The following is a 26,281-nucleotide window of genomic DNA, read 5'->3' as shown; positions in this document are numbered from 1 at the left end:
CATGGTGATGGTCATGCAATCTTCAAACGTTTCACCACATTCACTTCACTAGTTCGCAATAGCGCTGTCACTCAGCGACTCCACAGTGAAACACGTTGACACTGTTTGTCTGTAAACAAAGTCCTTTTACGTGACATGGAGATCTGCACTAAAACCTTTTAGAAGGAAATGATTGGCCTGTTTTAGTCGCGTAGTTATCGTTAGTGTAACGAGAAACAGTATTGCACAGTTCAACTGTGTGAAATACAGATACATTTATAATCTCTCTCTCTCTCTCTCTCTCTCTCTCTCTCTCTCTCTCTCTCTCTCTCTCTCTCTCTCTCTCTCTCTCTCTCTCTCTCTCTCTCTCTCTCTCTCTCTCTCTCTCTCTCTCTCTCTCTCTCTCTCTCTCTCTCTCTCTCTCTCTCTCTCTCTCTCTCTTATAGATAGTCGCTCATTTGATATTTCAGAGAGTATAAATGTGACTGCCTATGAGTCTGCCTGTGACAGTCCGTGCTTGTTGTTGTATTGTCCTTCCCTTGTCTACATTGACATGTCTTTACCACCTAAATGACATTCTCAACCTTTAGCTACTCTCTCTATTCCATTACACTCAAACCTCTCTTTCTCTGTGTCGCTAAGCCCATATCTAAACTAACACTCACATTTGTCTTTTAATAGCACGGATTTTGATAACAGCTACTTTGTCACTTGCAGTGACTGTAGTATATGTTTGTCTCACCTGACTTAGTACAAGTCGTGCAAGATAAGAGTGTCTGCTAAATGACCAAAATGTAATGTAAATGTATACTTGTGCCTGTGACCATCACTCTTAGTGAAATGCAAAGATACGTTTACATTACATTTCGACTAGATAGTATACAGCTTATGTCAGAATTGACTTTTCATTACATTTCGACTAGATAGTATACAGCTTATGTCAGAATTGACTTTTCATTACAGGTTTTTAGTAGAACTGATGCAGCAGGTTAACAGAATGAACGTAGCCGTTCAGGAGAGGTAGGTTTAGGCTTATGTCAAATGTTAGCTAAAATGCTAAAGGCCATGTTGTTCCTGTGCCTACCAGGTGTAGCTTACCTCTCCCACTCAAATAACATTGGGAGGGGCCTGGGCTTCTGGCTGGCTCCTCTTATTTCCCTGGCAAATGTTGTCACCACCAGTTCAGTTCCCCTCCTACCCACCTCCCTCCCTTACTGTCACAGTCTCAAGTCAGAGAGGACAACTCCTAAGAGGATAATGGAGGCTCCTGGAAGAAGGACCTTTGTCGCTCTGTGTTTCTACACTGCACTACTTACTCTCTCAGGTAAGAGGAAGAAGAAACACTCATGTTAATTGAATGTCATTTCAGGAGAAATTCATTCAATGTTTTGCGAGTGTAACCAAAAGCGTTACAATCAACATCAACATTGCCAATTATATCTCATTAGTTGGATCCTCATTGAGCCACTAGACTGTATTTGATTTGATCAGTTATTATGCACATGATAGAATGGTACTTCTTTGATCATAGTGTATAGGACAGAGACACCCCTATGCATGTGTGTTAATGCAAAGTGTTGATGTTCGTGCTGGTTCACAATTATTCTATGGTGGTTGACTAAGTTGTTACTACGTAGGTATGTTAGATTGCAGTAGCTACCAATATTTATTATCTGATTGCATGTGTTCATATGCGTTTTTTGGTTGGACTTTTATGGTCATAATGAAGGGGATTTGAGCATTTTTATTTAATTTTTAAAAATATTACCTTTATTTAACTAGGCAAGTCAGTTAAGAACAAATTCTTATTTTCAATGACGGCCTAGGAACAGTGGGTTAACTGCCTGTTCAGGGGCAGAACAACAGATTTGTACCTTGTCAGCAAGGGATTTGAACTTGCAACCTTTAGGTTACTAGTCCAACGCTCTAACCACTAGGCTACTCTGTAGTAAGCAAAAGAGGCAGGAAGGACACACTGGAAAGAGTTCATCAACCAGGCCTCTGCTGACTCAGCTGGGAGTCTGTCTAATCAGGGATTGACTGGGAACAGAAATCGACCCTGGCTTTTCTATCAAACTGGCCCATCAGGGATGGACTGGGAACAGAAATCGACCCTGGCTTTTCTATCAAACTGGTCCATCAGGGACGAACTGGGAACAGAAATCGACCCTGGCTTTTCTATCAAACTGGTCCATCAGGGACGAACTGGGAACAGAAATCGACCCTGGCTTTTCTATCAAACTGGCCCATTTCTTTCCTCAAGTCCTCCACACTGGCGCATTTGTTAGCTGGTTCGGTCCATCTGACATTTGCCAGAATTTCCCTATGGCCAGTCCGTCCCTGTTGATGATAACAGATATCCAACCAATGGACCAAACGACCTGATAAGCCGACCCCCTGATGCCCTAACACAACAATAGAACTCACTTCAGATGGCCCATTGTCTCAGTAATCTTCACTGTCTCTTATCCAGTGGTGAAAGTAGATGTCTTAGTAAAGATTGGTCATATCACCTATAACATGTACTGCCTTTTAATGTGGCATAAACACAACCAGTCATGATGTTTTAATCTGATTGTCTAACAATCACTTCAATCACTTCATTAAAGCTAGGCTATGGGCGCACGTTCGTCCACTCAACAAATTATTCCAGCATCCAATTTGATGAATGGAAAGAGACATCTGTTACAAAACACTTTAATGTGTAGGCCTTACTCCTGTAGCCTGAATTTATGCTTCCACTGCTTTCTGTGTGCATCTCGGCCACTCATCTCCGCCTTGGGAAAACGTAAGTGTTCTGATCAAACCACAACGCAATTTGGAGCGTATGCCAACCGGTTTCAAGTCAATTTGCAAATGTTTCATGCACCTGACATGCGTTAATGTTAAATGATGGTGTAATAGCATATAGTTTTCTAGGCATTTTGTGTTCATTATTGTGATAGGCTCACATTTGACCATTACGACGTATACCTCACTATTTATTTTGCCGGGATGCCATAACGGACTGTGCTGGCTTACTTTCACCCCAGCTCTTATCACCCCAACAATCCCGGGCTTGGTTAGAGAAAACAGTGGCAGCAGTGGGTTCAGCACACTCTTGTCCTGCTTATTCAACCAGACTGGCCTCATCGACTAGACGTACTATACTGTAGTAAACATACATCTGGGACACACAAATCAGCATATGTTACGTTAGGTATGGTTGAAAAACAAAAGGAGAGCCACACACTTTAGGTGCTCAGATGCAATAAATTTATAGCCAACATTTTGTATAATGACAAACACCTTGAGTCACTAGTTTATATAGTTTGAAAGGACACACACAGGTGTCTGTAATCATGGCTGGTTGTGGCTTGATTTCATTGGTTGATTTACAGATATATAGAACATATAAACAATCCTGAATGGTTAACATCTGATCATAAATACAATGTGGCTACATTGGCCTCTACCAACATTATTTACAATGGAAAGCAAAAACACACCAATCAGAAGAATAGCTTCAGATCAAAGTCTACGTTAAGACCGAAGGGCACAAGGGTCTTTAAATTAAAGATCCAGGTGGCCTCTCGCGTTAACAATAAATGGTTGAGGTCACTCCCTTTTCTAGGGAAGGTGAAGTGCTCGATGCCGATATAGCGAAGGGACAGAATAGAGTGGTTTGTTTCCAAAAGAGGGCCGCAACTGGGTACGTCGAGTTTTTGCACCTAATGGTGCTATGATGCACAGAGATTCTTACTTTTAGTTCGTACTTCATTTTGCCCACATAAGTTTTACCACAAGGACAAGTTATAAGATAAATAACTGCCTTAGTGGAGCACGTGATAACACCTTTGATTGGGATCAGTTTCTCTGTTTGGGGGTGTTTGAAGGATCTACATTTGTAAGTGCCATTGCATTGAGAACAGCCATTAATTTCACTTGTAATTTTGATCCGGTAGAGGCACAAGGAGACATCGTGCAGGGGTATTTTGTGGTAAATCAGAGTTAATGTGGTGGTAAACAAATTCATCTCTGAGATATGACTTTAGCATTTTAGCTAATGAACTACTTTTGAGCTACTTTGCAACTACTTAGCATGTTAGCTAAACCTTCCCCTAACCCTAACCTCAACTCTTTAACCTAACTCCAAATCTTAACCCTAACCTTTTAACCTAACTCCTAACCTCAACCCCTAACCCCCAGAGCTAACGTTAGCCACCCCGCTAACGTTAGCTACAACAAGTTGGAAATCCCCCCCCCCCCCAAATAAAATTTGGTAAATCTATTTTTTTGACAATACAGAACATACACATACAAACGACAGCATACAGAAGCACACAAACATCAACGACATCACACCTGCCCAGACCCACCTGCTCACACCCCAATCTCCAGCGCCCGCATCACTCTCCACCACATGGCATCAACCGGCACAATTTGGTTTCTCTTCATCGCCCACACACTTTCAGTAAGGCATTTGACCTTTCCATTGTGTTAGCGATGGAGGATTGGTTGATTTACAGTTTTTAAGTATACGTTTTTTCAAGATTCTTGGTATTCATAACATATTTGGGCTCCCGAGTGGCACTGCATCTCCGTGCAAGAGGCATCACTACAGTCCCTGGTTTGAATCCAGGCTGTATGACTTCTGGCCATGATTGGGAGTCCCATAGGGCGGCGTACAATTGGCCGTCATTGTAAATAAGAATTTGTTATTAACTGACTTGCCTAGTTAAAGAGTTTAGCAAATTAACATATTGTACAAATTGTCATTCGTAACATACAGTATCATACAAATTCTAATTCATAACATACAGTATCATACGAAATGGATGATGGACATCCACAAATTAATACATAACATATGAAACGTAACAATTCATTCCAAATGAAGTGTCTCGGATTTGCATACAGAATAATACAAAAAGCTCTGAGACCAGGTTGATTCAACACTGACACACACACACACACACACACACACACACACACACACACACACACACACACACACACACACACACACACACACACACACACACACACACACACACACACACACACACACACACACACACACACACACACACACACACACACACACACACACACACACACACACACACACACACTATCAGAATGGTGGGTGTAGCTGGTGTATGCAGTCAGGCCCAGGAGAGCAGATAATTGTGAGGAATGTAACTTTACTCAGAATAATGAATGGTGCAAGGCAAAACAATACACTTACACAAACACACAAACATCAACTTTTACACACGGGCAAAAAACAGCACCCGTCTAAAATAACCAGTCACCAACATTACCGAACATGACATAAAACAATCCCGCACAACACCATGGGGGAAACCGAGGGTTAAATACATGAACAATAATTAGGGGAATAAAATACAGGTGTGTAGAAACAAAGACAAAACAAATGGAAAATGAAAAGTGGCTAGTAGGCCGGCGATGCCGAGAGCCGAGCGCCGCACGAACAAGGAGAGGAACTGACTTCGGCTGAAGTCGTGACACACACACACTCCCAGTGATGGCCAAACTGCTACCATTTACATTTACATTTAAGTCATTTAGCAGACGCTCTTATCCAGAGCGACTTACAAATTGGTGCATTCACCTTATGACATCCAGTGGAACAACCACTTTACAATAGTGCATCTAAATATTTTAAGGGGGGGGGGGGGGTGAGAAGGATTACTTTATCCTATCCTAGGTATTCCTTAAAGAGGTGGGGTTTCAGGTGTCTCCGGAAGGTGGTGATTGACTCCGCTGTCCTGGCGTCGTGAGAGAGTTTGTTCCACCATTGGGGAGCCAGAGCAGCGAACAGTTTTGACTGGGCTGAGCGGGAACTGTACTTCCTCAGTGGTAGGGAGGCGAGCAGTGCTACCCGTGGCCAGCAGGCCACTCAGAGTGTGACATGGATGGGAGAAGGCTGTTTCTACTATTAAAGTTTAGGACATAACACCAGGCACAGAGTTAATCTATTATGATGAACAACAGGTTGGTCCAGCAGGGCCTGGACGTCCACTTGGAGAACTGGACTGACTGGGGAGGATGGAGGGAGCGAGAGAGCAGGAGAGGGAGGGAGGGGGAGAGAAGGGATAGAGGTGAGGGGAGGAACAGTGGAAGGAGGGAGGGAGAGAGAGGTGAGGGAAGAGAGAGAGGGGGGTGAGGGACAAGAAAGAGGGAGGGAGAGAAAGAGACAGAAAGGAAGGGAGGGGGGATAGAAGACGGGCATAAAAACAGAAAGGGAGAGAAAGTGATAGGGGAGCGGGGAGATACAGGGAGAGGGAGGTGGAGAAAGAGAAGGAAAGAGGGGGGATAGAAGACAGGCATAAAAACAGAAAGGGAGAGAAAGTGATAGGGGAGCGGGGAGATACAGGGAGAGGGATGTGGAGAAAGAGAAGGAAAGGGGGGGTGGTGTATTTACCTTTATACCGCCTAGCTACCTGCCTGCTGCTGCTTAAGCTGAGCTGGCAACAACACACTTATGACATCGCCCAGTCCCTTACTAATCGTAGAAACCCAACCCTGACTTTGACAAAATAGCTGCAAAACCTTTTGTTTGTTATTTTGAGAAAGAAAGACAATGTTGAAGACACCAAACCTAATGACAGTAAATGTCAGTTCATTAACAGAGTCCATTTTCTATTGGATGTCAAAGGTGATTGTGTTTCTGTCAGTTATCAGTGTGGGAACTGCTTGCTACCGTAATGTAAACAGAGCAGTGTACAATATTCAACGGCTACATCATACAGCTTAAGGATGTTTGCTTTAATACCAGTTAGTAGTAACAAGACACAAGGCTTGTCATTGGCTCTAAGAATTGGGTTAATATTTGCTTCCCTCAGTTTCAGGACAGAGTTCTGGATAAAGTAAAGGGAATGATAGTATGCCACAGATGTGTCAATCATGTAAACATATCTCAATCTAACTTATTCTTTCTGCTCTATGAAGTGCAGCATGAAGAGATGTAGACGGCCATCTTTACTTTTCATGTTAATTAGGACCATGTCTCAGGACTACCTGGCACGAGGACTCCTTGCTGTCCCCAGTCCACCTGGCCGTGCTGCTGCTCCAGTTTCAACTGTTCTGCCCGCGGCTATGGAACCCTGACCTGTTCGGTGCTACCTGTCCAAATCCTGCTGTTTTCAAGTCTCTAGAGACAGCAGGAGTGGTAGAGATACTCTCAATGATCGGCTATGAAAAGCCAACTGACATTTACTCCTGAGGTGCTGACTTGTTGCACCCTCGACAACTACTGTGATTATTATTATTTGACCATGCTGGTCATTTATGAATATTTGAATATCTTGGCCATGTTCTGTTATAATCTTCACCCGGCACAGCCAGAAGAGGACTGGCCACCCCTCATAGCCTGGTTCCTCTCTAGGTTTCTTCCTAGGTTTTGGCCTTTCTAGGGTGTTTTTCCTAGCCACTGTGCTTCTACACCTGCATTGCTTGCTGTTTGGGGTTTTAGGCTGGGTTTCTGTACAGCACCTTGAGATATCAGCTGATGTAAGAAGGGCTATAAAAATCAATTTGATTTGATTTGTATTAAAAGATCAGGGCCCTTATTCATAAAGCATCTGGGAGCAGGGGTGCTTGTCCATATAATCTTATTCATTATGATCAAGAAGGCAAAACTGATCCAAGATCAGCACTCTTACTCTGAGATGCTTTCTGAGGGCCCATATTGTACCTGTTTTGTATGTACCAGTAGCTTCGTGTTTACACCCCCCCCCCACCTCGCAGAAACATATACCACTATGTACATCTAATGAGGAACATTGCAGGTTCTAAGGTAGGAAACACAATGGCCCAACACATGAAGAGGTACACAAACTGGAGTCTTTGCATTTGTTATTAGTGTGATAGAGTCCACACTGAGACTAATTTGTTAATTTCTTTCTCTCTCTATAGCTCACTCTCTTGCTCCTTCCCTCTATAACACTCTGTCTCACCCCTTCCTTCCCTCCTCTATAATACTCTCTCTAACCCCTTCATTCCCTCCTCTATAATACTCTCTCTCACCCCTTCCTTCCCTCCTCTATAATACTCTCTCTCACCCCTTCCTTCCTTCCCTCCTCTACCCCTTCCTTCCCTCCTCTATAATCTCTCTCTCACCCCTTCCTTCCCTCCTCTATAATACTCTCTCTCACCCCTTCCTTCCCTCCTCTATAATACTCTCTCTCACCCTTCCTTCCCTCCTCTATAATACTCTCTCTCACCCCTTCCTTCCCTCCTCTATAATACTCTTCACCCCTTCCTTCCCTCCTCTATAATACTCTCTCTCACCCCTTCCTTCCCTCCTCTATAATACTCTCTCTCACCCCTTCCTTCCCTCCTCTATAATACTCTCTCTCACCCCTTCCTTCCCTCCTCTATATACTCTCTCTCATAATACTCTCTCTCACCCCTTCCTTCCCTCTCCTCTATAATACTCTCTCTCACCCCTTCCTTCCCTCCTCTATAATACTCTCTCTCACCCCTTCCTTCCCTCCTCTATAATACTCTCTCTCACCCCTTCCTTCCCTCCTCTATAATACTCTCTCTCACCCCTTCCTTCCCTCCTCTATAATACTCTCTCTCACCCCTTCCTTCCCTCCTCTATAATACTCTCTCTCACCCCTTCCTTCCCTCCTCTAATACTCTCTCTCACCCCTTCCTTCCCTCCTCTATAATACTCTCTCTCACCCCTTCCTTCCTCCTCTATAATACTCTCTCTCACCCCTTCCTTCCCTCCTCTATAATACTCTCTCTCACCCTTCCTTCCCTCCTCTATAATACTCTCTCTCACCCCTTCCTTCCCTCCTCTATAATACTCTCTCTCACCCCTTCCTCCCTCCTCTATAATACTCTCTATCACCCCTTCCTTCCCTCCTCACTCCCCTTCCTTCCCTCCTCTATAATACTCTCTCTCACCCCTTCCTTCCCTCCTCTATAATACTCTCTCACCCCTTCCTTCCCTCCTCCTTCACCCCTTCCTCCCTCCTCTAGAATACTCTCTCTCACCCCTTCCTTCCCTCCTCTATAATACTCTCTCACCCCTTCCTTCCCTCCTCTATAATACTCTCTCTCACCCCTTCCTTCCCTCCTCTATAATACTCTCTCACCCCTTCCTTCCCTCCTCTATAATACTCTCTCTCTTCTTCCCTCCCTTCCTTCCCCTCCTCTATAATACTCTCTCACACCCCTTCCTTCCCTCCTCTATAATACTCTCTCACCCCTTCATTCCCTCCTCTATAATACTCTCTCTCACCCCTTCCTTCCCTCCTCTATAATACTCTCTCACCCCTTCCTTCCCTCCTCTATAATACTCTCTCTCACCCCTTCCTTCCCTCCTCTATAATACTCTCTCTCACCCCTTCCTTCCCTCCTCTATAATACTCTCTCTCACCCCCTCCTTCTCTCCTCTATAATACTCTCTCTCACCCCTTCCTTCCCTCCTCTATAATACTCTCCCTCACCCCTTCCTTCCCTCCTCTATAATACTCTCTCACCCCTTCCTTCCCTCATCTATAATACTCTCTCACCCCTTCCTCCCCTCCTCTATAATAATCTCTCTCACCCCTTCCTTCTCTCCTCTATAATACTCTCTCTCACCCCTTCCTTCCCTCCTCTATAATACTCTCTCTCACCCCTTCCTTCCCTCCCTCCTCAGAAGTAAACTCAGAGTTCGTCCACATTCCGTCCATGCTCAATGGCGTCAAAGGGAAGTCCCTCCTCCTCTCCGTGGAGACTCACTTTCAAAATGAGGATGTTGAGATCCAGGGCAGCTGGTACCAGACCCGGCCGGGGGGCCCCAAAACCCTCCTGGTGACCTTCCACAACCATTCAGCCATCATGGTGGCCTCCATGAGACACAGGAACCGCTTCTTTTTCCAGCCCCCCAACGCCTCTCTCCTGATCCCCAGGCTGGACGAGGCGGCGGAGGGGGACTATCACCTGGACCTGGATATTCACTTCCCCCAGAGACAGGAGCTCGTCAGGGTCGAGAGGACCATCCATGTCACTGTAGATGGTGAGTTGGTGGTTGACACCAGAGAATCTTATGTCAATCTCTATTTTTACATCATTGATTGACGAGCTATACATCTTATATATGTTGTGTACATAGGCAGATCATTGTGGAATGTTGCATGTATGGAACATTTCTGCCTGGCTGCATCAATCCAATTGCCATGTACTTCGAAAGACTTAAAGACCTTTCTGGTAAAAATGTTAACGGACTGCATTACAATACTGTTTCTTTCATCAGCATACTCACTGTTCTATCTCTCCCCTTCTCCAGTACCCGTGTCCACTCCTGTTATCAGGAAAACCCCATCTTCTACAGTTGTTGAGGACAAGGAGAACGTGACGTGGACCTGCTGGGTGGAGAACGGGACCAGGGTTCAGTACCAGTGGCTGAGGAACAACATGCCACTAGATGCTAGTGATCGCCATCAGTTCTCACAGGATAACTCTACTCTGGTGATGAATCCTGTGAGGAAGAAGGACATTGGACAGTACCGCTGCCTGGCCAGGAACCACATCAGCCAGAGACAGAGCCACACCCTGGACCTTAATGTATTCTGTAAGTACTGTAGGTCTGTCTAAAACAGCACACTCCTGTTGGTCTAAAACAGCACACCCCTATTGGTCTAAAACAGCACACCCCTGTTGGTCTAAAACAGCACACCCCTATTGGTCTAAAACAGCACACCCCTATTGGTCTAAAACAGCACACCCCTGTTGGTCCACTGTTGGTCTGTCTAAAACAGCACACCCCTGTTGGTCTAAAACAGCACACCCTTGTTGGTCTGTCTAAAACAGCACACCCTTGTTGGTCTGTCTAAAACAGCACACCCCTGTTGGTCTAAAACAGCACACCCTTGTTGGTCTGTCTAAAACAGCACACCCCTGTTGGTCTAAAACAGCACACCCTTGTTGGTCTGTCTAAAACAGCACACCCCTATTGGTCTAAAACAGCACACCCTTGTTGGTCTGTCTAAAACAGCACACCCTTGTCGGTCTGTCTAAAACAGCACACCCCTATTGGTCTAAAACAGCACACCCTTGTTGGTCTGTCTAAAACAGCACACCCCTATTGGTCTAAAACAGCACACCCCTGTTGGTCTAAAACAGCACACCCCTATTGGTCTAAAACAGCACACCCCTGTTGGTCCACTGTTGGTCTGTCTAAAACAGCACACCACTGTTGGTCTGTCTAGAACAGCACACCCTTATTGGTCTAAAACCGCACACCCTTGTTGGTCTGTCTAAAACAGCACACCCCTGTTGGTCCACTGTTGGTCTGTCTAAAACAGCACACCCCTATTGGTCTAAAACAGCACATCCTTGTTGGTCTGTCTAAAACAGCACACCCATGTTGGTCTGTTTAAAACAGCACACCCCTATTGGTCTAAAACAGCACACCCTTGTTGGTCTGTCTTAAACAGCACACCCCTGTTGGTCTAAAACAGCACACCCTTGTTGGTCTGTCTAAAACAGCACACCCCTATTGGTCTAAAACAGCACACCCTTGTTGGTCTGTCTAAAACAGCACACCCCTGTTGGTCCACTGTTGGTCTGTCTAAAGCAGCACACCCCTGTTGGTCCACTGTTGGTCTGTCTAAAACAGCACACCCTTGTTGGTCTGTCTAAAACAGCACACCCCTATTGGTCTAAAACAGCACACCCTTGTTGGTCTGTCTAAAACAGCACACCCCTGTAGGTCCACTGTTGGTCTGTCTAAAACAGCATACCCTTGTTGGTCTGTCTAAAACAGCACACAACTGTTGGTCCACTGTTGGTCTGTCTAAAACAGCACACCCCTGTTGGTCCACTGTTGGTCTGTCTAAAACAGCACACCCCTATTGGTCTAAAACAGCACACCCTTGTTGGTCTGTCTAAAACAGCACACCCCTGTAGGTCCACTGTTGGTTGGTCTAAAACAGCACACCCTTGTTGGTCTGTCTAAAACAACACACCCCTGTTGGTCCACTGTTGGTCCGTCTAAAACAGCACACCCCTGTTGGTCCACTGTTGGTCTGTCTAAAACAGCACACCCTTGTTGGTCTGTCTAAAACAGCACACCCTTGTTGGTCTGTCTAAAACAGCACACCCTTGTTGGTCCACTGTTGGTCTGTCTAAAACAGCACACCCCTGTTGGTCCACTGTTGGTCTGTCTAAAACAGCACACCCCTGTTGGTCCACTGTTGGTCTGTCTAAAACAGCACACCCTTGTTGGTCTGTCTAAAACAGCACACCCCTGTTGGTCCACTGTTGGTCCGTCTAAAACAGCACACCCCTGTTGGTCTGTCTAAAACAGCACACCCTTGTTGGTCTGTCTAAAACAGCACACCCCTGTTGGTCCACTGTTGGTCTGTCTAAAACAGCACACCCCTGTTGGTCCACTGTTGGTCTGTCTAAAACAGCACACCCTTGTTGGTCTGTCTAAAGCAGCACACCCCTGTTGGTCCACTGTTGGTCTGTCTAAAACAGCACACCCTGTTGGTCTGTCTAAAACAGCACACCCCTGTTGGTCCACTGTTGGTCTGTCTAAAACAGCACACCCCTGTTGGTCCACTGTTGGTCTGTCTAAAACAGCAAACCCATGTTGGTCTGTTTAAAACAGCACACCCGTGTTCGTCTGTCTAAAACAGCACACCCCTGTTGGTCTGTCTAAAACAGCACACCCCTGTTGGTCTAATACAGCACACTCCTATTGGTCTGTCTAAAACAGCACACCCCTGTTGGTCTGTCTAAAACAGCACATCCCTGTTGGTCTGTCTAAAACAGCACACCCCTGTTGGTCTAAAACAGCACACCCCTGTTTGTCTGTCTAAAACAGCACACCCCTGTTGGTCTAAAACAGCACACCCCTGTTGGTCTAAAACAGCACACCCCTGTTGGTCTGTCTAAAACAGCACACCCCTGTTGGTCTAAAACAGCACACCCATGTTGGTCTGTCTAAAACAGCACACCATGTTCATCTGTCTAAAACAGCACACCGTTGGTTGGGGAAGGAAACTAATGGCAACTTCTCATACTTTATTTTCCCCATTTTAAAGAAGTACAAAGACTTGACATCGTCCTGGCCTTCTATGAGTAATCTCAGTATGTAAATCCATCTCACCCCTGGGCACAAACTGTGCAGATATGGCATTTGCATGTCTGACAGACGTCCAGTGTTCTGTGGCGATACTATCGTTGCAGTATCGCTATCGTGATGCTGTTGCGTTAATGAAACCAGGCTGGTCCTGGCAGGTTTGGAGATTGTTGGAGGTTGTTGACATATAATATGTTTGGACATTAGCCCGTCCTACAGTTGAAAATGTTATCTTCCAACAAGTCAACAAATGTTGCAGTACGTCAAAACAGTTCCATTATGATAAATGCAGTTCTTAATGGTTGTATTTATAGATGTAGTCAGAGGAAAGGGATTCATTAGATGGGACCTCTTTGTCTTAACATCCAATGTAACACCCATGTAGCTAAAATATCACGTTACATTCCTTCTACAGTATTGCTCATACAGGTAGAGTTTATTACCCTATTGTGTATTTCTATCAGCAGTTATATAAATGAGTATGTTACACTGATGGCTGTTGACAACACACTTCAAGTTGGAATTGCAGAGACAGGCAGAAACTGAGAGAAGATAATTACAAATAATTTACAGATGTTATTTCGTTGATACATGGTTATTCTTCATCTTACTAAGGAGGACCCCAATGATCCCTAGGCCCGACTTTGAGAAGCACTTCCCTAAGCCATTTCAGTATCACGTCGCCATTGTCATTTTTGAGGATATGAGGTTTCATTATAGGCCCCCATCTAATACGTCCAGTTTGTTTTCATATCAACAAACCCGATGTGCAAGCTAATGTGATGACCACAGTGACTAGTAGCATATCCTAGCAACTGAGGCACACAGCTCTAATGTCAGCTTTGTTTTCAATATACGATGGCCATTTCACAATGGCAAAACGCCTTCGCTAGAACCTGAATGTTTGAGCGGCCATATGGCGTTGCTTCAGGCGGACACTCTGATGGCAAAAATAAATCAAAATACAGTAATTGCCACCTGTTCAGCAAAAGGACGTGAGAAGACCTGGACTACCACTTGTCCCTGTAGCAGTGAAACCACTCTATGTCTTTTGTAGTGGCGTAAAGCTTAATAAAGAGTAGTGATACCTGCAAGAGCAGTGTGTGGGCTACTTCTTTTTTTCTCATTTTACTCTACTGTTACCACGCACCTGAAACAAAGATAGCTCAGATGTGCGAGTGCTTTTTGAATTTTAGTGGAGAAGAGCCAAAAGCAGCCTTACAATAGGACGACATGTTTACTCAGTTAATGAGATTCTGAATTATTGATGATAAAACAATTAATCTTAGCTGCCAACGGATCCTAGGTTTACCACAGTCCCAATAGAGTTTGAAGTTGATTATAGTGTTTGTGACAATATGAGCCCCTCTGATATCTTCCAGATGGTCCTTACAACCTGGCTGTAAAGTCTGACCATGGCTTGAGGACCGGGGAGGTCTTCACAGTGAACCCTGGTGAGCTGGTGTTCTTCGACTGTCAGGCCGACTCCAACCCTCCCAACAGCTGTATGTGGATCTCTAAGACCAACAATGGCACTGAGGTCATCACTGTGGGACTGCGCTTGGAGGTCACCTCATACAAGCTGGCCCAGGCCGAGGAGTTCCTGTGCAGGGCGTATAACAATGTGACCCAGAAGCAGGATGAGACCCAGTTCACCCTGGTGGTGGCCAGCCTGGGGAGAGGTGGGTAGAGCTGGGCTGCTGTCCTGGTGTGCTGGAGGGAACGAAGGAGGGACTGGGAACACACACACACGCACACACACACACACACACACACACACACACACACACACACACACACACACACACACACACACACACACACACACACACACACACACACACACACACACACACACACACACACACACACACACACACACACACACACACACACACACACACACACACACACACACACACACTCTGGCCTGGGTTGCTGACGTAGCGTAGGTGGGACTGAGAATCAGGTCTGGGTACACACTGTGCACCTTATCATGCCATAAAGTACCAAGGTGAGGAAGAGGAGAAGATGAGGTGTGCTGTCAGAGGGACAAAGGGACAAATGTTCCTGACTTTTGAAACCTAAATGGTGTATATACTATAACCTTTTCTAAATGTGAGCAGTAGCCTTGAATACAGATAGTCCAGGTACCTTTAGAACAGAGCCAGGTAATTCACCTACACACAGTGAATCATACATATTCTATTTATTCTCAGTTGCTATGTGCCTGGCCTGTCTAAAAGTCCACTGGCTCCATAGGAGAGTAAACAGAGAAAAATAACAGCTGGTCTCATTGTTGACCACGTTTTACTGCATGTGTGGAGTTTCTATGTGTAGATGGTTTCAATCTCCAAATGGGCAAACATACACACGATCTTGGCTACTGTATAGCAAGTGACATTGTTAAAAATATAATCTATTGAGAAGTATCTAAAAATGTTATGAACAAATTAAACTTACTCTTAGCTTGGACTCTTAGCTTGGACTCTATTCCCCAATGTGTAGCATTTAGTCACAATACCTGCAGGGCCTGTTTCTCAATCACAGATTAAGCCTAGTGCATGAGTAAAAAGAATTTAATTTTTAAAAATCGCTATTAAATACAATAGCTAGCTTTTAGTCCAGGATTAGGCTTAATCTGTGTCTGAGAAATCGGCTCTGTCTAAATTTTAAAATGTTATTCTGAATGTAAGGTTATTCTCTTTTATTTGTAGGAAAGGAGAGCTATGTCCAGGAGAGCAACTCATTCTCTCCTCTGGCTGCCATCACTCTGTCCTGTCTGTTCATTACTGGCTGCATGTTACTGGTCTACTTCATAAAGACCTGTCATCATCCCAAGAGAGGTAGATGTTACGGCCCTCTTCATAAGTCTCGGGTGACAGCAGTAACTGTGACCACAGAACACACACTACTACTGTAGACACTATATTTTGAAGTTTGATCACAGTACAGTAAATGTAAATTATCTGCAAATGCTATGTCAAACTGAAACTGGATATAGGAGAAAGTAACGTCTTCTGACTCTCTATATCATTTGTGTTATTGATGAAGAGCAGGACTCTCTATATCATTTGTGTTATTGATGAAGAGCAGGACTCTATATAATTTGTGTTATTAATGAAGAGCATGACTCTCTATATAATTTATGTTATTGATGAAGAGCAGGACTCTCTATATCATTTGTGTTATTGATGAAGAGCATGACTCTATATAATTTATGTTATTGATGAAGAGCATGACTCTCTATATCATTTATGTTATTGATGAAGAGCATGACTCTCTATATCATTTGTGTTATTGATGAAAAGCATGACTCTCTATATCATTTGTGTTATTGATGAAGAGCATGACTCTCTATATCATTTGTGTTATTGATGAAGAGCATGACTCTCTATATCATTTGTGTTATTGATGAAGAGCATGACTCTCTATATCATTTGTGTTATTGATGAAGACCAAAAAGTATCATCTTATCTTGTTTCTTTTTCAGCTCTCATGAACATCTATAACAGGTAAGAACATTACTGATCCCGGCTTACACATGAATAAAGACCTCTGTCTAGGTAGCCTATATCCAGTAAATGGGTTTAATTCCAGTTTATTTGCCTCTACCATGCAGACCTTTGACAGAACCGAAGCGCCCACACTGTTCAGGTAAGTCCCCTCTCTCCGGCTGCACTGTTTACTGTATACCTTATAGCCTTACATTCCTACCTGTTGTTAGGCAGTGTCGTGGACATAGCCTTAGACAAACATTACTCTTCATAAAAGCTTCACCAGCATAGAACAATTACAGTAATCATACTTGTTTGACTTGTGCAGGCTTATTTGTCCATTAGCTTGGTTGATAATCTCTTCACATTTCAGTTGGATTCGTTTGTGCTTTAGTGGACTGAGTTCAATACATTTAACTGTGGTGGGGCAGTATTCGGTTTTCCCCAAACCAAAAGTGACACGTACTAAATCAAATAGTCTACTGGGAACAAGAAACAGGAAGTAAGTGGAGAGAGAATAGAACATTGACAGGTGAAGATATAAAATATTAACTACATTGTACTTGCAGGTCATGAGGATGCAACTGAAGACTTTGGCATCTATGAATTTGTCTCTATACCTGGGAAAATGGAATCTACACAGGTATGTTGTATGTCTTGCAACAATGCAGCTTGGTACAAAAGTCCTCGTTTCCTGTTGTTACACCTCTTTCATATTGTTGTGACCGTCGCTAATGAGCCCATGTTACAATCCCCCCATAGGGGTTAACCCTATTGGAGGAATGCGTAGCATGTTTGCCTTTAACGAGTGCGACCCAGGTTCTATTCCCAACCCCACCATTTGCTATAACATGTAGTGTCCCTAAATGTGTTTGTTTTCGTTTCCCAGGCATCAAGCAGATCTCTGGCACACCTAGAGTCTGTCCAGGATTTGCATACCACCATCTATGATGTCATTCGACACATCCCTGAAACTCCCACCCTGGCTAACCAAAGTTTGCTGTTGAAGCAGTGTGAAGCCTAACTAGAGACCAAAATATTATTAAAGATACTTTCTGAGTCCCCAAGTGGAACCATATTCTCTGTATAATGCACTATTTTTGACCACCCTATTTCTAGATAGGGAATAGGGTGCCATTTGGGACACAGTAAACATTGTAAACATTGTGTAAATGAACTCCAGTGAGGTTTTCCTCCTGACAAGTGTACATACCTTCACCAAAGTCCAAATCACTTCTCTGAAATCCCATGGACATTATTCATCAATGGATGAATCCAAAGAGCTTTAATGTGTGAATAAGATATACTGTATTGATCTACTGGAATCTAAGATATCTCTGCTAGTGAACTTGTTATCTGTTTGAATGACTGTGTTACTAATCCTGTCAGCCGTTCATTTACACTACAGGAACATATGGTACATTTCCCACGTCTTACTTACTTTTTTCAAATATTATATTTATTTACTTTAAAGTACAAGGGTTTTCTTTGAGATCTCATGAATATATTTTTCTCTTGTGCTATTTCAAGCTCTCTCTGGAAGTGGGCAAGTATATTTGGATGAATGAATTATCACATTGCAAGCGAGATACTGTCTGATGGCTGTGTTGTCAAACATAATTTTTAAGCATGTAAATACATCTATTCTACAGTGCATGCAATTACTTTCTTTTTATTTCAAGAAATTACATTTTGTTTTACTGAATAAGTCCTATTTATTTCCAAGTAAATGGATGATGGTCCTCTCTTTCTGATGTAGCATTTTTTTATCTTGACATTGTCAAATTCACTCCATCGGAGGTTGAAATGCCAGGTGTGCTGTTGCCTGTCTGCAAAGTATCGTACAGTTTCCTGATACAGATATGTTCTTTTTGGATTTTAATAAAGATTTATAACAATTTGATTAGACTCAAAGAGAGCAGCATCTTTCCATAATTAAATATGATGTGATAGGCCTGGTCCGGTGTGATCTGGTCTAGACAGGTCTGATGTGGTGTGGTTAGAGAGAGGGAGTGACAGAAGGAGGGTTCAGCATGTGGCACTGTGCCTTCTATCTGCTCCTGCTGACTCATAGTCTCGAATAGTGTGTGTGTGTGTAAGGAAGAGAGAGGGAGAGTGGCGAGGTGGGAGATGGAGAGAGAGAGAATCTTAATTCAGATTCATGACTCGGGTAAAAGCAGACCAACTGCAAGAACATCTTTAGTGTGTTAGTTTATCCCCAGTAAGTACTGGAGAGTTTGTTATAATATTGACCAAATGCATTTTGCATTCAGAGTGTATTTTATGATGTCGGCTCCTGTTAGGAAGTCCATCTGTCTGTCTGTATGTTTTACGGGAGGATCCACTCAATACAACTGCATGACAAACAGCACTGGTGCCTGGAGGCAGCACCTCTCCTCACCTTCATTTGACAGGGAAATACTGGAGTATCATTAAGCAGGAACTAGATTAGGTTGTGTTGTTTTAAACCAGGCTTTACTGGACCAGGTAGGCCTAATAGTGTTTGGTGCTTGAGATGATGTGTTCTAAGAAACCTTCAATTAACCCCATGATTTTTTAAACATGCCTGTAGCAATTCAATTACTATCCTATTTAATGAATGAGTTGTAGGAAGATAGGCTACATAATCAACATGCTGCATTATGCTACTACCACACACACACCTATTTATGACCTTACGACAATTGTCTCTAACCAAAAGACCACATCACTTACAGTAAGTAGCCTACTATTGTCATTACTATGTTCAGGTGAGGTTGCAGGAGACACCTTGAAGTCAAATTGTATAGTTAACCTTCTATTTTACAATTCTGGAAAGCCACAGGGATGGCAGTAGCCACAGGAACGGCAGTAGCCACAGGAATGGAGGCACAGTACAGTATGTGGCTTTAGTAAACGAAAATGGCCTGATCTTCAATGAGATACGTATCTGTATATTTGTTCTAAACCTGTGGGTTAGCATTAACTTCTACTCTGCTGGAACTGCATTCAATAAACAACTTCACGCACATTTTTTTTTGTAGAAAACTTAAATAGAAAATAAACAAATTACTGTTTTTGACAGCATGAGAAAAAAACGTCACGCTCTGTAGCACCCATTGAACTACACTTCCCACATCTAGCAAGAAATAATAACGTGATAGATAACTAACATGGCCTCTCTCTCGCGGAGAGCAGGAGCTGAAACGTTGATAGCATTATCATCTAAAATGAACCGGTTATCTGTTGGACAAAACGTTATTTTACGATGCAGAAGATAAAGTCACTTATGGCCCGGCAGGTAAGTGAACAAAGTCCCCGAAGCCTGTCAAACGCCTTGCACTGACACAGCCGTTGCATGTTAGCCGTGTAACGTTAGCTTGCACTGCAGTTGACATCTGATCCGATAACAATATACTTGGTAACGATGATCTTGGTCCATTTAAACCACAGAACAAGATCCCAGTTAAGATATAGATTGCTGTCTCATTGAAGGAGGAAGAATGTTTTTAATTACATTTTTATTTAACAGTAACATGTAAAACATTAACATAACAGACAGAGGGATTCCACAAAGAAAGAATAGGAGAGAAAAACAACACAAATGTATATCATATCAATTTAAATACAGACATGTAGCCAATACATTTTTTAAAACTTTTTTTTTTTTAATACGATACTAACTCTAAATAGTTTTCCAAATCAGATAAAAAAAGAAAAGGGGATTTTTCTTCATAAATGTTGATTTGCGTATGAAAAATGTTCCTAATAAAAAAAAATAGATTTATGACATACTCACGTTCAATTGTGGAATCTGTGTAGTAAAATAATATGTCAAACGAAGACATTTCAATGGTTGTTTGCAATTTTAGGCGAAGATATAGTTTAACATCAGTCCAGAACACTTCAAAATATAAACAATGACAGAATAAGTGATCAATAGATTCAGCTTCTAGTTCACAAAAACTGCATTCACTGGTAACATCAGGTATATATTTAGAAATCAGCAGTGCTCCAGCAGGTATATCTCTCTGGTCACCCCCAAAACCAATTCTTCCTTTGGCCGTCTCTCCTTCCAGTTCTCTGCTGCCAATGACTGGAACGAACTAGCTTTAAGCACTAGCTTTAAGCACCAGCTGTCAGAGCAGCTCACAGATTACTGCACCTGTACATAGTCCATCTATAATTTAGCCCAAACAACTACCTCTTCCCCTACTGTATTTATTTATTTATTTATTTATTTTGCTCCTTTGCTCCCCATTATTTCTATTTCTACTTCGCACATTCTTCCACTGCAAATCGACCATTCAGTGTTTTACTTGATATATTGTATTTACTTCGCCACCATGGCTTTTTTTTTGCCTTTACCTCCCTTATCTCACCTCATTTGCTCACATCATACATAGACTTATTTTTCTACTGTATTATTGATTGTATGTTTGTTTTACTCCATGTGCAACTCTGTGTTGTTGTATGTGTCGAACTGCTTTGCTTTATCTTGGCCAGGTCGCAATTGTAAATGAGAACTTGTTCTCAACTTGCCTACCTGGTTAAATAAAGGTGAAAAAGAGAAGAAAAATTAAAGCTTGCTTGTGAAAATCCGCCAATTTCACAGGAAGTTTAGCCACAATATATGGACATTGTAGTAAAACATTAAGCCCTCTGAACTTCTGAAAAACAAAATGAGGTATAATATTCCAGAAACTATGAGGATATTTTATGTACCCTTTAACCCAGTTGACCTTTGAAATCTGACTGAAGAGAGTGAAGTCTAAGACTTTTAGACCGCCATCACAAACCCTGTTGGTGATAACATCTCTTTTTATCTTATGTGGTTTGTTTTTCCACATGAAGTTGTACAATAACCGATCTAAGGTACAGCAAGTGAATTTGGGAATGTCAATATGTGAAAAAAGAGGATGCATGAGATAGCCCCTCAGCTTTTGATAAACGCACCCTTCCTTGAATACTTAAATCCCTCCCTAACCATGAGGATATGTGTTGTTGTTGACAGATTCAGATACAGGGTTCAAATTAAGATCATTCACACCCTTAAGATTTTTGGTGATTTTTACACCGAGGTAGGTTACAGTATCTTTTACAGAGATGTTACAATCTGCTGGATTGACGGCACCTTTAGGAGGAAGCATGTTAGCTAGCTAGCTAGCTTCCTCGCTTGCAAGGTACAGCCGTGCTCTGAGTGACTGAGAAGTTTATCATTAGCCAGCAGCAAGTAACATTTAGGCGAAAACAATGGACAAGTTCTCACCTTGCAGCAAGGTAATGTCAGCTTGCTACTAGGTAGCTAGTTTACATGAATAGCAGGGCACTATCAGTTACAGACATTCTTGAGGTACGTATCTGTATCTTGTTGCCGATAGCTAGCTAGCTATGTGCAGAGTCATAATATGCAGTACTATCTATTTGTCAGTCTGTGGCATACACTTCACAAACACCTAGTACTCAGATAACGACTACAGGTCAACACCACAGACGGTAACTCACCAGTTTTGTCTATTGATTGCTGCACACAGTATACAGTGAGATAAACCTGTCTGCTGTAAGCTGCCAACTTCATCCTTGTTCTTGTTGACAGGGTCTGACAAGCCCACAGAAGAGCATGGCAGACCTCAGCCTCGTGGAGAACTTCAGGATCTCAAGCAATGTAAGTTCTCTTCAGAGATGTATAATAATTCCATTTGTATGAAGCTCAATTTAGTAGAGCTCTCGGATGCTATTTCATTTCACTGCATTCAGACAGTTGTTGGCATTACTGTTAACCAATAAACCACCTAACTGTACAGTTATGTATAATATATACAGTGGGGCAAAAAAGTATTTAGTCAGCCACCAATTATGCAAGTTCTCCCACTTAAAAAGTTGAGAGGCCTGTAATTTTCATCATAGGTACACTTCAACTATGACAGACAAAATGAGAAAGAAAATCCAGAAAATCACATTAATTTGCAAATTATGGTGGAAAATAAGTATTTGGTCACCTACAAACAAGCAAGATTTCTGGCTCTCACAGACCTGTAACTTCTTCTTTAAGAGACTCCTCTGTCCTCCACTCGTTACCTGTATTAATGGCACCTGTTTGAACTTGTTATCAGTATAAAAGACACCTGTCCACAATCTCAAACAGTCACACTCCAAACTCCACTATGGCCAAGACCAAAGAGCTGTCAAAGGACACCAGAAACAAAATTATAGACCTGCACCAGGCTGGGAAGACTGAATCTGCAATAGGTAAGCAGCTTGGTTTGAAGAAATCAACTGTGGGAGCAATTATTAGGAAATGGAAGCCATACAAGACCGCTGACAATCTCCCTCGATCTGGGGCTCCACGCAAGATCTCACCCCGTGGGGTCAAAATGATCACAAGAACGGTGAGCAAAAATCCCAGAACCACATGGGGGGACCTAGTGAATGACTTGCAGAGAGCTGGGACCAAAGTAACAAAGCCTACCATCAGTAACACACTATGCAGACGTGTCCCCCTGCTTAAGCCAGTACATGTCCAGGCCCGTCTGAAGTTTGCTAGAGAGCATTTGGATGATCCAGAAGAAGATTGGGAGAATGTCATATGGTCAGATGAAACCAAAATATAACTTTTTGGTAAAAACTCAACTCGTCATGTTTGGAAGACAAAGAATGCTGAGTTGCGTCCAAAGAACACCATACCTACTGTGAAGCATGGGGGTGGAAACATCATGCTTTGGGGCTGTTTTTCTGCAAAGGGACCAGGATGACTGATCCGTGTAAAGGAAAGAATGAATGGGGCCATGTATCGTGAGATTTTGAGTGAAAACCTCCTTCCATCAGCAAGGGCATTGAAGATGAAACGTGGCTGGGTCTTTCAGCATGACAGTGATCCCAAACACACCGCCCGGGCAACGAAGGAGTGGCTTCGTAAGAAGCATTTCAAGGTCCTGAAGTGGCCTAGCCAGTCTCCAGATCTCAACCCCATAGAACATCTTTGGGGGGAGTTGAAAGTCTGTGTTGCCCAGGAACAGCCCCAAAACATCACTGCTCTAGAGGAGATCTGCATGGAGGAATGGGCCAAAATACCAGCAACAGTGTGTGACAACCTTGTGAAGACTTACAGAAAACATTTGACCTCTGTCATTGCCAACAAAGGGTATATAACAAAGTATTGAGATAAATAAGTATTTGGTCAATAACAAAAGTTTTCCACCATAATTTGCAAATAAATGAATAAAAAATCCTACAATGTGATTTTCTGGATTTTTTTTTTCATTTTGTCTGTCAGAGTTGAAGTGTATCTATGATGAAAATTACAGGCCTCTCATCTTTTTAAGTGGGAGAACTTGCACAAAAAAAAAAAAAAAAAATTGGTGGCTGACTAAATACTTTTTTTGCCCCACTGTAGTGTTACTCCCAGCTATCCACAAACAGTGTTTTAGCTACTGACCTAAAACAGATAGCTCTCCCTCAGCATGGTAGTTACTTCCAATAGACTGTTCCTGTACATTTCTACATTAAATCATTGTTGGTTACCTGTAATTCTTAGCATTTTCATTTGTCACTGTAACCTAGCACTAGAGGACAGTGTGACATGCAATATGAGTGTTTATCTGTGTCACAATATATCCTTTGAATGAACAGCTCAGGTTGAGAACACACAAGAGGAAGGCTATTACATTTCAGTCTTAGATTTAGCCAGGGTCTCCTGCAGACTTAAGGCAATTTGCTAAAGTACGAAACACTAGGAGTCACTAGGAGTCACATGCTTTATGTAACCACGTTCTTTCAGGTGTACATCATATTCACATTGAGCTGCCTTATCATATGTCTCTAGTCCTTCAAGGCTTGTTACATCATTGTCCTACATCACACTACAGAGAAGCCAAGTGTCAGAAAGATTGAGGTTGGTCATTCACCAGACAACAGTCCTCATGTCAAGGACAGCAATCAGGATAATGTATAGGGTAGCTGTCCTGCAGAGGCAGTATTTCAGCGTTTTGGACGGGAGAGTGAGCCATTGCTTAGAAAATGTAATCAGTCGCTGTTAGCCATGAGGGGCAGTCATTAGCCACTTGTTCGAATTCACTTTGTCAAGAGCGCTGCTTGAAGCAAAGAATGTCACAATGCCCTGTTTATAATGTTAGTCACTCTTCAGGAGCCGCACCAGCCACTTTCCTTTGACTTTGCTGTTTAAGCTCCAGCTGAATAGAACTTGGAACGGGACCAACCCCATTACCCGCCATGCAGGGTGATGTTGATTCAACAAGACATTTAATTTCCTCTGTTCTGAGCCTGTTATCAACTTCCACAGTTCATTTTCTCCTGTCTGTGTGGGTCGGTGACTTCCGACTGCTGAAAGGTATAGATCCATTTTGGCTGTCAAGGTTTAGCCTATGTGAATGATGTCACATTGAACTCATAGGCAGTGTCTTCCCCAAATGGTAACCTATTCAGTTTATAGTGCACTATATTTGCCCTATATTTGTCCAGGGCTCATAGGCCCTACTTGTATTTTAATGCTGTTGTTGGAGTGGATTATAAAAAATAAAAAATCCTACACCATCCTTTCGTTTGCACATAAAGAAAACTACACCAAATCAACTGCTTGAAAAGGTGTTCTGTTCATCTTTGTCCTTGACTTTTGTTTAAGGGTAGAACAAGGCAGCGCTGAAAGAGATGCTTCAATGCTGTCCCTTCAAAAAGACTGTCTGTTTAGGAAAAATATCCATTCATTAGAGGAGTCTAGTCAGCCTAAACACAGAGACACACACACATGACACAAACAACACTTAAGCTAGCCTACTTCACAAACAACACTTAAGATAGCCTACTTCACAAACAACACTTAAGCTAGCCTACTTCACAAACAACACTTAAACTAGCCTACTTCACAAACAACACTTAAACTAGCCTACTTCACAAACAACACTTAAGATAGCCTACTTCACAAACAACACTTAAGATAGCCTACTTCACAAACAACACTTAAGCTAGCCTACTTCACAAACAAATATGTTTTAGCTTACAATTGGCTTGTACCTTTGAATGTGGACATAGAGCCTAGTCTACAATCCTAGTAGTGAAAAATGCTGTTGATGTCAGACGGCTTCTTGCAGGAACTGATTTCAACATGTCACATTAAGATAAGAACATGCATTTGTATGCAGCGTAATCAGTCGGTGAAAGAAAGCCAAGGGAAAAGGTAACATGATTAAGGCAAAGCTCTATAACGGCTTTCCTGACTCTCTAATAGTGATCAGCTGCTGGTGGACTAACTGGATTACATCCTGGTACTTTACTATATATTGAACAATGTAGGCTTCCTGCTTCTGAAACAGTCAAGGCTTCTTCCAAGCATGTTAGGTGGTTGATAGGCTTGCCTCTCTCTTGCCTCCGTGCTTAATGGAACACCATTTATCACCTATAAGGCTTAGAGACAATTTATGCTTGATCTGAAAATGTGGTGGGCGGTGCCATATAGTTGGTGTGATGCAGTTGCGGAGGCACGAAGAGGCCAAATCGAGCTCGGTACTGCATCGCCGCGCGCCTCCCAAATGTTGTAACAATGCGGAGGACTCCGTATAGCTCCGCATTGACATGATTGGTTGACAGTAGGTGAGGGTGGGAGGTCCAGCATAAACACAAACTCACTTCCTTCACAACAGCTCTGCTCAGTGACGCGCAAGAAGTATACATGCCCTGACCTCTACAGAGGCTGTGTGTTGGTCGACATGTGGGTTTC

General features: G+C 42.8%; 1 protein-coding gene and 1 pseudogene across 1 annotated transcript; both read left to right on the top strand.

The window, feature by feature from the left end:
• The first annotated feature begins 1,144 nt into the window (after positions 1-1,144).
• LOC124013415 (HEPACAM family member 2-like) lies at positions 1,145-18,475 on the top strand. The gene is made up of 9 exons (XM_046327761.1): positions 1,145-1,303; positions 9,644-10,003; positions 10,274-10,558; positions 14,458-14,757; positions 15,793-15,921; positions 16,569-16,590; positions 16,698-16,732; positions 17,142-17,215; positions 17,462-18,475. Exons 1-9 carry the CDS (start codon positions 1,237-1,239, stop codon positions 17,594-17,596), a joined length of 1,407 nt encoding a protein of 468 aa, XP_046183717.1. The 5' UTR covers positions 1,145-1,236; the 3' UTR covers positions 17,597-18,475.
• Positions 18,476-19,791: 1,316 nt separating this feature from the next.
• Positions 19,792-26,281, top strand: part of LOC124012266 — a 307,453-nt pseudogene continuing 300,963 nt past the window's right edge.

The sequence above is a fragment of the Oncorhynchus gorbuscha genome, linkage group LG24 (genome assembly GCF_021184085.1).
Source record: "Oncorhynchus gorbuscha isolate QuinsamMale2020 ecotype Even-year linkage group LG24, OgorEven_v1.0, whole genome shotgun sequence".
Classification (NCBI taxonomy): domain Eukaryota; kingdom Metazoa; phylum Chordata; class Actinopteri; order Salmoniformes; family Salmonidae; genus Oncorhynchus; species Oncorhynchus gorbuscha.
The sequence above is the reverse complement of the archived record's forward strand: the minus strand, read 5'-3'. Positions and strand labels throughout refer to the sequence as shown.

What these genes read in the sequence shown, in the direction of transcription:
- LOC124013415 (XM_046327761.1), top strand. Translation starts at nt 1,237, where the DNA reads ATGGAGGCTCCTGGAAGAAGGACCTTTGTCGCTCTGTGTTTCTACACT. An exon ending in CATCCATGTCACTGTAGATG is followed by an intron (nt 10,004 to 10,273) that starts GTGAGTTGGTGG and finishes CCCCTTCTCCAG; the next exon opens with TACCCGTGTCCACTCCTGTT. An exon ending in CTGTCATCATCCCAAGAGAG is followed by an intron (nt 15,922 to 16,568) that starts GTAGATGTTACG and finishes TTTCTTTTTCAG; the next exon opens with CTCTCATGAACATCTATAAC.